General features: G+C 44.2%; 1 protein-coding gene across 3 annotated transcripts in view; it reads left to right on the top strand.

Moving 5' to 3' along the window:
- The first annotated feature begins 2,738 nt into the window (after nt 1–2,738).
- Nucleotides 2,739–12,936, top strand: part of Atad2 (ATPase family AAA domain containing 2) — a 46,114-nt gene continuing 35,916 nt past the window's right edge. For 2 of the 3 annotated variants that reach the window (XM_040730443.1, XM_040730442.1), the window contains exons 1-6: nt 2,739–3,133; nt 7,602–7,750; nt 10,442–10,491; nt 11,693–11,858; nt 12,300–12,402; nt 12,568–12,658. In XM_040730443.1, coding sequence (XP_040586377.1) covers nt 2,963–3,133; nt 7,602–7,750; nt 10,442–10,491; nt 11,693–11,858; nt 12,300–12,402; nt 12,568–12,658 — 730 coding nt within the window. In that variant the 5' untranslated portion in view covers nt 2,739–2,962. Of the gene's footprint in view, nt 3,134–3,429; nt 3,535–7,601; nt 7,751–10,441; nt 10,492–11,692; nt 11,859–12,299; nt 12,403–12,567; nt 12,659–12,936 lie in introns of those variants that run through there. The other variant, XM_040730444.1, reaches the window with a different exon arrangement.

Here is a 12,936-nt window from a genome sequence, read left to right as displayed (position 1 = left end):
TTTTCCCAATACAAATAGTTGCGGGCACATAATCCTGTAAATCACAGTTATTTTAAGTATAGTCCTCCGACAGAGTCTTCAAGAGTTAACTGTTTGCCTCCCTGATGACTCTGTTTCCAAGGAAAGACTCTCGGGTCCTTAAGAGAGACTCTGAATTGGCAAAGATACATGATACATATTGACAGTTATAAGATCTCTTTAGTAAATGTTCTCACGGAGGGGGGAGTCAGGGCCTATCATTAAGTGTTGGCAAATAGTACAATTTCCTAGCAGTGTTTACCTTTCCCAAGCAGAGGTTTTAGTAAGGGTGAAAGAATGGAGGGGAAATCATCCTACTGACATAGCTGTTAGAAACCACATTAATGTTTTGTTAAGTCCCCTAAAGCAGGGGTTTCTCTCTGGTATCATGTGACTGAGTACCTGAAACAAAACAAACAAACAAACAAAACTGCATCACTTGCAAGTTATGATCGTGTCATCATTCTCATATCTCTCTGGGCAAATGCTAAGCATTATGACTGGGCATAAATTCCCCCCTCCATTTTTTTTAACATTGGTAACAGGAACAGAACTTCCCTCCTCTGAAAGAACAGTAAGTGTTCACAACTACTGAGCTATTTTTCCAGCGCCAGACTAATTTTTTTTTCTTTTTTAGCTTCTGTGCATTGGTGTTTTGCCTGCAGGAGGGTGTAGGGTACCCTAGAACTGGATTACAGACAGTTGTGAGCTGCCATGTGCGTGCTGGGAATTGAACCCGAGTCCTCTGGAAGAACAACCAGTGCTCTTCACCACTGAGCCATTCCTCCTCATAAATCCTTTTTAATTAAAATGCAGATGGCTGGAGATGTCGCTCGGTTGGTAGAATGCTTGCCTACCATGAAAGAAACGCTTGATTTAACCCGCAGCACAGAAAATGGGCGTGGCGGTACAGTGGAAAGTAGTCGTATTATAGACAGGTGTCAGGGTCCAACAAATGCCCACTAGGATCCCAGTCTCTTCTGTCTCACAACAAAGAATTGGCTATGGACGTCTGGACCCTGGGGGTCAGTGGCACACGCCTTTAGTCCCAGCACTTGGGAGGCAGAGGCAGGTGGATCTCTGTGAGTTCCAGGCCAACTTAATCTACAGAGGGAGTTCCTGGTCAGCCAGGTTTATGCAAAGAAACCCTGTGTTTAAAAAGAAAACAAAAAAGCAAAAAAAAAAAAAAAAAAAAAGAAAGAATGTATCTCTAATCAAAATGGGCCAGAGCTGGAAAGGTTAGAAACTCAATGATACATTTTCCTATCAAATTGAAACATCTAGACATCACTTATTTTGCAAGACTTTTTTTGTGTGTGTGTGACAAATGGCCTTTGTATCAATTAAGAATGGCATTTACCTGCTACCTGGACAGCCATCCTGGGCTACTCCAAGGTGATCTTGATGACTTGTTTTGGGGCAGAGGACTCAGTCTCACACCACCACTCAGAGAAGCACCGTTAAGTCTTTATAGGATTTCTGGGGGAATAGAACTACTCTTTCGAGGCAGAGTACAGCAGTCAACCAGTGTCCACACTTGGGACAAGGCCCTGGTGGTGTGTGCAACAGGACAGTTTTGCCAGCTGGTCTGAGTGACTACACTTGAAGCAGGGCCAGGTGGAGTCCCTTGCTGCCCATCTTCTTTGGGGATAGCCTCAGCGGCTGCTACCAGAAGTTGATATCGCTGTCAATCAAATGCCAAGTTCTGCAGATCTCTTTGAGGACTGCCCTCTAATCTCTTAAGTATGTCTGATTTTTTTTTTTTTTCGAGACAGGGTTTCTCTGTGGCTTTGGAGGCTGTCCTGGAACTAGCTCTTGTAGACCAGACTGGCCTCGAACTCACAGAGATCCGCCTGCCTCTGCCTCCCAAGTGCTGGGATTAAAGGCGTACGCCACCAACGCCTGGCCGTGTCTGATTTTTTTAAAAAATTGATTTTAGTTACTTGTTTTAGGTTTAACCTTGACATATGCAGCAGGCTAAAGTTCGTCTCTGTTAATGAATTGCATTTGTCCTTAGCACGAATACATACAAAGTCCTAAGCACATTAAATAATTTGGTCAGTTATAAGGTGGCTGACCATTAGCTTGCATGTCTTAGTTATCTTTAACAGTTCACAACAAGTTAGGCTTTTGTAAGATTACGATTTAACAGTCTCATCCCTGGTGTGTATTGCCAATAGCTATTGTCAGCTCTTTGAACTCTCTTTAGGGACGATTAGGTTTTTATTTCCGGTAGTCAATTTATTTTTCGTTCGCTCATCAACAAAAACCTCTTCCGTCTCAAAGGCAGAGGCAGAGAGAGTGCTTGCAGCGGTTTAGGGATTTTTTTTTTTTTTTTTTTTTTTTTTTTTTGCGTTTGAAGCCCAGATGGCGGGAAGCAGCCGGCAGGTGGCCAAAGGGGCCTCCGGGTCCACTCGCGCGCCAAAATTCCAAACGAGACGCTGCACCGCTCGCTCCGTCTCCCTCCACTGGAGGCGGCGAGCCGGAACTATAGGAGGAAGAAAGAACTCGCAAGTTCCTGCTAGGCCCTCCCTCCTCCACCCTGCTTGCTGGAGTCCCGGTTCCAGCGCGCACAGGCTCCCGCGCTCGCCAGAGAGGAGGGAGGAGAGCCCCGGGTTCGTCCGCCCGGGCTAGCGGCGGCGGGGGGCGTGGCCGGCGGCGGGGGCGTGGCCGGCGGCGGGGAGGCGTGGCCGGCGGCGGAGGGATTCGGCGCGCGCACGCTGAGGCCGCTGGGCGCGCAGTTTGTGGCGCCAGAATTCGGAGCGCGGCAGCGCCTGAGAGAGAGAGGAGAGAGAGAGGAGCGAGAGAGAGAGAGAGACAGAGAGAGAGACAGAGAGAGAGAGACAGAGAGAGAGAGACAGAGAGAGAGAGAGAGACAGCAGCCTGCGAGCCGCGGCCCGCTGCTCTCCCTCACAACGGGTTCCGGCTCCTGCAGCGCGACACCATGGTGGTTCTCCGCAGCAGCCTGGAGCTGCACAGTCGCTCCACCGCCTCGTCGGCCGCCGACTCTCTGGACCTGTCGGGCGACTTCCTCAGCCTCAAGGACCACGGCCGGAGCCGGCCCGGCTCGACCCGAGCCGCCGAGAAATCCACCGCGTCCACGGCGGCGGAGGGAGTGAGTACCGGCCCGGCCCGGCCCGGGGCGGGGAGCCCTTGGGCCCTACCTGGGTGGAGCCGCGCTCGGGGGGCCGGGAGGCGGGGAGGAGGACGGGCGAGCCGAGGGGACCCGCGCGCCGCGCGGGGGCTGGCGGGGTGGCCGGAGGTTCCGGAGAGGCGGACCGGGCTGCGAGCGGGCCGAGCGGCTGCCGCCACCTCCTCCTCCTGCGCCGGGGGAGAGCTGGAGGCGCGGCGTAGCCCCGGGGGCCCGGGGTGGTGCGGGCCGCTCCCCTCCCTCCCTCCCCCGCCCCTCCCCGGGTCCGCGGTCCGGCGAGGTCCCGTCGGGGCCGGAGGGCTCAGGCCGCGTGGTGCGGAGGCGCGAACGACAGCCTGTCGCCCCACCGCCGCGAGCCCTAGCGGGTCTGTGGTGATGACAGACGAGGGCATGGGCCCCCGGGGAGGCGCACGCACGGGAAAGTGGTGGAAAGTTCTGAAAAGGCGCCTCGGGGAGGTCCCTCCCGAGGCCCGTCCGCGCCGCCGCTGCAGCATCAGCAGGAGGGCTTTGCAGCGGGTGGGGACCTCGCGGGGACGCTTCCTGCCTGGCTCAAGGGCCAGCGCCAGGGTTTTTTTTTTTTTAATGGGGGGCGGAAAGAGTCCCGAGGGAAAGCATCACCCCACTTTGGCAGAGGTGGAGGGCCGACCCTGGGGGAGGGAGGTAGGGGTGCTGGGGTGGCGAGTGACGCAGCGGCGTCCACGGGGTTCAGAAGACCTTAGTCAGGTATTGGGGTCGCTCTAGAAAGTGAGTCTGTGTCTCCGTGGGGACTCGGGAGAGACGATCGTCTTTTCTGAGCTCTGAAATTGGTGCTCATAAATTGGAACTCCTGACTTCACGATTTGTTTCTCGGGTGCAGGCATGGGCAGAGATCAGGGTAGGGTAAACATTTCTTAGTCAAAATTACAAACTGGTCCTCTTTTTTTTTTTTTTTTTTATTCTGCACTCTGGTCTAGGAATTGCAACCTTCAAGGATGTCTATAATCTCCCAACTTTTCTTACTTGTATTTCTCCCTAAGTCAAATGAAACTATAGCGGCTTAGTTTTTAGTTTTTCTGTTAGCACTGTATTCTAGAGCAGAACTTGACAGATAGTAGATGAAGTTTGTTGTCATTACCTTTATTTATTTGTTTAATTAATTTATTATTTTTGATGTGGGGTTTCACTTCCCAGCACTGGCTGCCCTGGAACTCAACTCTCTAGACCAGGCTGGCCTTGAACTCACACAGAGTTGGCCTCTGCCTCCCGAGTGCTGAGTCCAAAGGCATGCGCCATCACTGCCCCAGCTTGGTTGTCAGTAATGACAGAGAAGTTAGCTAGGCGTGATGTGTACATGCCGTACATACCATATGGAAGTTGAACCCCTGAAGCACATACAATCTTGTTGGATTGTCTCTGGGCCAGACTTTACAGCACATAGTTTATCTTTTTTGGATTTTTTTTTGGGACAGGGTTTCTCTGTGTAGCTCTGGCTGTCTTAGCGCTCACGATGTCGACCAGGCTGGCCTTGACCTCAGATCTGCCTGGGGAGTGCTGGGACTGAAGGTGTTCACTTGACCACATTTTATCTTTTTGAAGTAAAGTATTCCTCCCTTCTATAAATGAAGGCATTTTTGTAGAGCTTCTAATTGGTCACGAAGTGTTAAATTGGATTTAAAGAAATGAGTAGTCTTAAAGGATAACAGATTCCTATTACAAAACATCATCAATACCAAGAATAAAATACCTTGATATTTGAAAAGCTTTTTAATGTGGAGGTTTTATATTCAGTCCCTTCCTTTAAATCAAATGTATGCTTCAAAGGATTAACTCCGTATTACCCTGGTATTTGAAAATGTCCTAATTCCCATTCTCATTTATCAATAGATAGCAGAGATGGCACTTTGAGTGGTTAAGTGTATTCATTCTAATTCATTGGTTTGATTTTGTCTTGTTTAATATTGGAGACTGACCTTTACATTCTGAAGGTACTGAGACCCCTAACTACATTGTACTTTTCTTTTCTTGAGGCAGTTCTGTAGCTTTGACTGTCAGCAGGTTAGTTGTCATCTGCCTGGACTGTAGATTCTTTAAATGTGGCATCGGTTACTTAAGTTACTAATATGTAGAGTTTGTTACATTTTATAGACGAATGTGGATACAATGTGCAATGTTGCTGTTTTGAACCTGCTATCAGTTTGCATATCTAGAGTCCCCATCTCCTTCATGCCAAATTTCCAGATTTCTTTAGGTGCTTGAGGGGCAGCTTCTTGAAGCCCATTCCATGGTTGTGCCTGTGAAGCTGATGGTATATTCTCAGGTCACCACCTTGTCCTTGACAGCAGAACTTCTTAGCAGTACTGCTCTGCCCAGTCCAAGCTCTTTTTGACAGTTTGGATGTTATCTCTGTTAAGATTTATGTTTTGTTTTTTCTTAGCTTGTATGATTTCACCGAATAGTATGATACTGTTTAACTGGCTTTTTTTTTTTTTTTCGAGACAGGGTTTCTCTGTATTGTCTTGGAAGCTGTCCTGGAACTTCTTTGTAGACCAGGCTGGCCTCGAACTCACAGAGATCCACCTGCGTCTGCCTCCCGAATGCTGGGATTAACTGGCTTTTTTTAAACCCCTATTTTCATATGAGTTCATGTAACCTTATGAGTTGTTGAATGCATTTTCTGTGGTTTCTTTTTCCTATTAGAGTCAGAATAGCCATTATCTATTTCTGTACTTTGACAAGTCTGTAACTCTTTGATTTCTGTACATTTGTTTTAGTTCAAATTCATCCTCTGCTCCATAGCAAGACCAGCCTGGGCTACTTGCAACTTTTCTTTTTGTAGTAAATAGTAAAAAACGTATAGTTTAATGAAGTGCTAAAAGCGAGAGTAGGGAGATTTTGCTGTGGATTGATGAGTAGGACTTTGTGAAGTTGCATAGCACAGGTCTTCATGGAGTATGAGCCAGAAAGGGCTCTTAATTTTAGGTTAAGAATTTGTGATACTAGGAAGCTCTAAAGAGCTAGACTAGGGAGTTGATGAGATAAATTAGATTATATAGTCAGCAAATCCAGAGTTTGGATGACCAGTTAAAGGCTATAGTACTAGTAATTTGCATGTGTATCTGTGTGTCACGTGTATGCCTGTTTGTTGAGAGAAGAGAGTATCAGGAGTTGTGAACCGCCATGTGGGTGTTGGGAATCAATCCGGGTCCTCAGAGAGAGTGGACAGTTGCTCTTAATTGTTGAACCGTCCCTCTAAATTTTCATTCTTTTTAAAGGCATGATAATATTCTGTCGCATTTTTAACAACCTAAAATGTTGCGTGATTGGGGGGAAGCTGGTAAGTCAGTTTTTTTGTTTTTTGAGACTGGGTTTCTCTGTATTGCTTTGGAGACTGTCCTGGAACTCACTCTGTAGACCAGGCTGGTCTCAAACTCAGAGATCTGCCTGCCTCTGCCTCCCGAGTGCTGGGATTAAAGGTGTGTGTCACCACCGCAGGCTGTCGGTTTTTAACTTTTACCATGTGGGCACTGAGGATTGAATTCATCAGGTTTCATGGCAAGTGCCTTTCTGAGTCATCTTGACAGTCCTGCACTGCATTTATCTATTCTCCTGCAAATGGATGGTTGGGTGGATCCCATTTCTAGGCTGTTGTAAACATGGATGTGTAGTATCTGAGTCCCTGCTTTCATTTCCTTGAATGTATTCCCAAAAGTGGTACTTTTTTGTTTTGTTTTGTTTTTCGAGACAGGGTTTCTCTATGTGTAGTAACCCTGGCAGTCCTGTAACTCACTCTGTAGACCAGGCTGGCCTTGAACTCAGAAAAATTCGCCTGCCTCTGCCTCCTGAGGACTGGGATTACTAGTGTATCCACTTCCCAACTCAATAAATCTTACAAGAAGAAATTTTAGTTGTTTGTATATAATAGATATATTTTCTCCCATTCAGTGGGTTGCCTTTTCACTCTGTTGGTAATTCCTTTTGGTATACATGTATACATTTTAATTTAAATCTTGCATATGTGTGTGTGGCAGGGGAATGAGGACAACTTTGCTTCCACCATGTGGATCCTAGGGTTTTAATTCAGGTGTTCAGGCTGGGAAGCAAATCCCTTTAGCGCTGAGTCTTCTGACTGACCTTATTCCTTGCTCTGAGTATCCCAGCTCATCCCTCACTCTGTATAACTGAGGACAGCCTTGAACTTCTGAGCCTCTTGCTTCCTGGCTCCCATCATCCCAAGTGCTGGGGTGGCAGGCATTCCACACCTACCATGCCTGTATTTGCACTTTCATAGCCTTTACTGATTCTTGTAATGAATAACTGTTTATTTTGATTTATAAAAAATCATCCTGAACTCAGAACAACTGTTATTAACTTGTAATCAGAGAAAATTCTTAGGACTTAAAGTTGGTCTTAACTAAAGTAAAACTTATAACAGCATTCTTAATTTCTTTTAAAGGATGGATCTTCAGTTAAGGGAGTTGAAATCTACCACCATACACATTCTTTAAGATCGTTGAGGAAAAAAGCACAGATTTCTTCAGATTCGAGTTTTGATAAGACCATGGAAAGAACAGAGAAACACACTAATGGCAGACATTTCACAAGGTAATACAAGATGTTTGACCACTAATTCAAAATGACCTTAAAATTGTTTTTTGCTGTTTTGTTTGTTTGGTTGGTTGTTTGGTTTTCGAAACAGGGTTTCTCTGTGGCTTTGGAGACAGTAGTATTTTTTTTTAAGCTTTTTTTTTTTTTTTTTTTTTTTACTTTTTATATATGTATTTGCTACTTTGTGTGTTGTCCATGCATGGATGCAGGCAGGTATGTGGGTGTTGATGCGTGTGGAGGTCAGAGGTTGATGTGGCGTGTCTCCTCTGATTGTTCCTCACAGGGTTTGGTTTTGGGCTTTTCTTGCTGCTGCCCTTTTTACTGTTGCCAGCACTCTATATTGTAACTTGTTTTCCTTCCCTTTTCCGTCTGTTTGTGTCTGAAAGATCAGATAATCAGTATTGCTGGGAAATGTAGGAAATTTGAGGAGGCATTCCATTGTGGTGGATCTGTATATTTCTTGGATCATGGTGGTGTTCTTGACTAGGGGCAGGAGAGCACACCAGTGATCTTCAGGGAGTACATGAGACCTGTGAAATCATGTTTTAATTTGTGTGTGCGGTTTTCTAGGTGAAAAAGACAAATAACTTTACTCAGATTCTCGGGAGTTGAAGTCTAGCCACCTGGTTTTACAAATTTCACTGGCATACAACTATCTCATTCTTATGGCTATTTTCATGCTACAGTGTACAGTGGCAACTTCACAAAAAAGTTAGTAATTTCACTAAAATTAAAAACCCATCAGGTCAAGTGCAATAGCAGCAACAAAAAACTACTTTAATTGCTTCATTTGAAGTATTTTATGTGGTTTGATGGGCAGGGCTCCTTGAGAAAACAAAATTATGAGCCAAAAAACTAGCTCTTTGGTGAATTGCTCAGACCTTTTTTCTCTCTTCATGCTTATTGACTGAGCATGTGTACATGCAGAAGACAACTGCTAGGAGCTTTTCCTTCTGCTGTGTTGATTCCAGGGATAAAACTGAGGTCTCTGCTGGCCCTGCTTTAAATTAAAAGCCTTTATTTTCTCTTTGGTTCTTACCTGTGTCCCGAGAAAGGTAAGGAATTAATGCTATTCACAATTCAAAGGATATTGGGGTGAATTATTCTAGAAAGTTTCCGTATTTTTTTAGCTTTGTGTTAATGTGGTATGCGTTCATGTTTGGGTGTGTGCATGTGTGTGTAGGAGTGTGCATGCAGTTTTGTAGGCCAGAGGTCTTCTTCCATTGACTGTCTACCTCATTGTGAAGTAGGAATTTTCAGTGAGCTTGGAGCTCATCACTTCAGCCTGTCTAGCTGGCCAATAATACCCTCTGGAGATAGCCTGTTTCAGCCCACCCCGCCACAGCTCCTCCCCCACTCCAATTCTAGTTGGGTACTGGGCATCCTTATGCTTGTACAGTGGACATTGTGTCAATTTATAAAAAAAAAAATTAGTGTTTTTGTTTTGTTTTGTTTTTTTATGCTGAAAATAGAACCCAAGATCTTACACTAGGAAGTGTTTTACCGCTGACATGTATTCCTAGATTCAATTCATTTTAAAGAATAGTATTTGGGGGGCTGGAGAGATGACTCAGCGGTTAAGAGCACTGACTGCTCTTCCAGAGGTCCTAAGTTCAATTCCTGGCAACCACATGGTGGCTCACAACCACCTTGAATGAGATCTGGTGCCTTTTGCTGGCATGCAGGCAGAAGGCTATATATACAATAAATAAATAAAATATTTTTTAAAAACGTATTAAAAAAGAACAATATTTGTTTATGGAGACTGGGGTTAATACATTTAAGTTACTATGTATAGGATTTGAAAGACGATGAAGTCCTTTTTTAATTCAGTAAATTCTCTACAATTTTTGGTCGTGGAAGAGATGATTAGTTTCAGACAATTCTCTATGTGAGTGTGGCCTTGAATTCATTATGCATCAAAAGCTGGGCTTGGACTCATGGTTATCCCTTTGTATTTATTCAATTACTTATTTGTTTGTTTGTTGAGATAAGCCCCTGTAAAGCCCCGGCTGTCCTGCAACTTGATATGTAGACCAGGCTGACCTTGAACCCAGAAATTTATGTGTCTGCTTTCTTAGTTCGTGAGTACTCACTCCATGGCGATCCTCCAGTGCTGTGATCAGCTTCAAGGAGGCAGTTGTTCACAGAAAACAATTAACATATCTCCTTGTGTGACACATGCTTCTATGCAGTGTTTCCTTCAACTAGACTTGGCTAAGAGTTAATAGTCAGTGTGTAGTTGACAGCTATAATCCCTGCACTTAGAAGGCTCAGCAGCTAAGAGTGCTTCCTGCTCTTCCAATGGACCCAAATTCAGTTCCCAGCAGCAAGTCAGCTCCAGAGTATCCAACACCTTCTGGATTCCACATGGGCAAACACATAGCTAAAAATAAATACAAATGAAGGCTAAGGCACAAGTTTTGCCATGACTTCATATCTAGCCTGGGCTACAATGTGAGATCCCATCCCAAAAACTAAATAAATAAATAAATGGATTAGTCATTGAATTCAAAACAGACTTTTGTGTAATCATAACATACAGATGTTTTCAATGTCTCTTGGTTTTTTGAGTGTCTAAGTTTCTTACTTACTTGACTTAACCTACCACCTTAGTTTGCCATATAGGAGTAGGATTTAAACGTGTTGTCAATTTTATCTTTAGATTATTTAACATTCTTTATATAGGCAATTGGCTCGACAGCAGGCTGACAAAAAGAAAGAAGAGTGCAAGGAAGGTAAGTTGTGCCAACAGCACTTCAGCTTTTAAAACATGGTTCATAATGTTTATAGGTTTATTGAAGCACATACAATAACCTGTGCATAAAGTGTATATGCTGAAGATTTGACAGTGTGCAATAGAAGCCATCATATGCTAATATAGTAAAAATAACCTTTACCCCTAGAAGTTTCTTCAAGAATGGCCCCTGTAGACTCATACAGTTAAATACTAAATCACCAGGGGGTGCAGTAAGGTTTCAAAAGCCCAAGCCAGGCCTAGTGTCTCCCTTTCTCCACCTGCTACTGAACAGGGTGTTACTCTTAGCTAAGGCTTTAGCAACTGCCTGCCTGCCGTCATGCTCCAGACCATGATGGTAATGGACCAGACCCGAAACTAAGCAAGCCCCAGTTAAGTGCTTTTCTTTCATGCTTTTTTAAAAGGAGTTGCCTTCGGCATGGTGTCTCTTCATAGCAACAGAACGGTGACTAAGACACTCTTATAGTCTTGGCTCTTCCAGGTCTGGCCTTGCCCCTGGAAGCTTCCATAGTAATCACCAGTCTTCTTGAGAACCCAAGACAGGGTTTCTCTGAGTAGCCATGCTGTCCTGGAACTCACTCTGTAGACCAGGCTACCTCAAACTCACAGAGATCTGCCTGCCTCTGCCTCCCGAGTGCTGGGATTAAAGGTGTGCCTCCACTGCCCAGCGTGTTTTCTGTTGCTGTAGATTAGTTTGCATTACCTAGAGATTTATGTAAACAAAATCATACAGGATCTTTTATATCATTTCTTTCACTTGGCAAAGTTAATTTTAGGTATTGTCCATGTTGCTACTTTTGTAGTTGTTAGGATTCTTTGAATATACCATGACTTACTACCCAGGCTGATCTTTTAGAAAACTCAGGCTCTTCTTGATGGTGGGGATTACAGGCTCTGTTACACCTGGCTATATCTTGTTCTCTTTTAATAGACTTGAGTTGTTTTCAGTTTGGAGCTATTACAACGTACTTTAAACTTTCTGTTACAAGTCTGTGTATGACATATCTTCTCTGAAGTGGAGTAGATCATACCATAGTTATATGTTGTAGCTTAAAATTTCTTCTAGAAAAGCAAATTTAACATGATATAATTTTGCTACATGAAAGTAGCTCTCTTGTGCATTTTCAAGTTGTTGTGCTAATACTTATTTGAAATCTGTTTTTCTGTACATGTTTGTGAAGACAAAGCTATTCCAATTACTCACTCATTGAGGAATAGAGACATTGCTCAAAGTACAGAACATTTGCATGAACAGAATGGAGATGTTGAAGTTCGAAGAAGTTGTAGGATTAGAAGTCGTTACAGTACTGTGAACCAGTCTGTGCTATTTGACAAACTTATAACCAAGTAAGTAAAAATTATTATGATCAAAACTATGTATCTGGAACAAACTTTATTAGAGAAGGATTGTGAATTTTTACTATTCCCCCTCCCCAACACACACACAAACTATGTAGCTGGCTGGCCTTGAACTTAGAGATCTGCCTTCCTCTGCCTCCTAAGTACTAGGACCAAAGGTGCCTGCCACCACCACGGACCTCTCCTCAGCTTTCCTCTCTAGAATTTTAGGGATTGACTATCTTTTATGTGTGCCAGGGAACTGTACTACCATTGAGCTATACCCGGCCCTGTCCTGAACATTGTAATCTATTTGATTTATGTGACGCATACAGGAGAATGGCTATTGGTAACCTTTATTCTATATGGTTGTTTAATGGAAAGAAGTGTTTGAATATTTACCAAGTAAGTCTGCTTCTTGCTGAAGTATTTTTATTAATATTTTCAAAGCACTGCTGAAGCTGTGCTCCAAAAGATGGATGACATGAAAAAGATGCGCAGACAGCGAATGAAAAAACTTGAAGATATGGGAGTGTTTAATGAAACAGAAGAGGTAAATATGTTTTTTCATTGGGTGGGGACACAATTGCGCATTTAGTACCTAGTCCATTATGGGTAGTGATTAGTCATTTTGTCCAGCCTTTGTTGGGTTAATTAGAGGTTTTAATGTGTGAGAACACACACAAGATGTTAATAGACCTTACTTAAACGTTTGCAGAGCACCCTTAGCGTGTACACAAGAGGGAAACAGAAGGCTGCACAGCAGCGAGCTGATGAAGAGACCACCGACAACCAGGATGGCAGTGTGGGTTAGTTTTGGGTCTGTCTTCTGTCTTCGGGTTTAATCATGTTTACCTTACTCAGGGTATGTGACCTTTACTGTAGTAGGCACTGGTTATAATTTTTTAAGTATGTTTTTTATTTAAATTAGAAACATGCATGCTTCAAATATCAATCCCAGCTCCCCCCTTCTCCCTCCACCAGCCCCCCAACCCTCAGCCCAATCCCCACATCATTCCCCAGGGAGGGTGAGGCCCTCCATGGAGGATCTCCAAAATCTGTCATTTCATTCAGGGCAGGACCTAGG

Source organism: Mesocricetus auratus, unplaced genomic scaffold (assembly GCF_017639785.1).
Source record: "Mesocricetus auratus isolate SY011 unplaced genomic scaffold, BCM_Maur_2.0 Super-Scaffold_100023, whole genome shotgun sequence".
Lineage (NCBI taxonomy): Eukaryota > Metazoa > Chordata > Mammalia > Rodentia > Cricetidae > Mesocricetus > Mesocricetus auratus.
The sequence above is the reverse complement of the archived record's forward strand: the minus strand, read 5'-3'. Positions and strand labels throughout refer to the sequence as shown.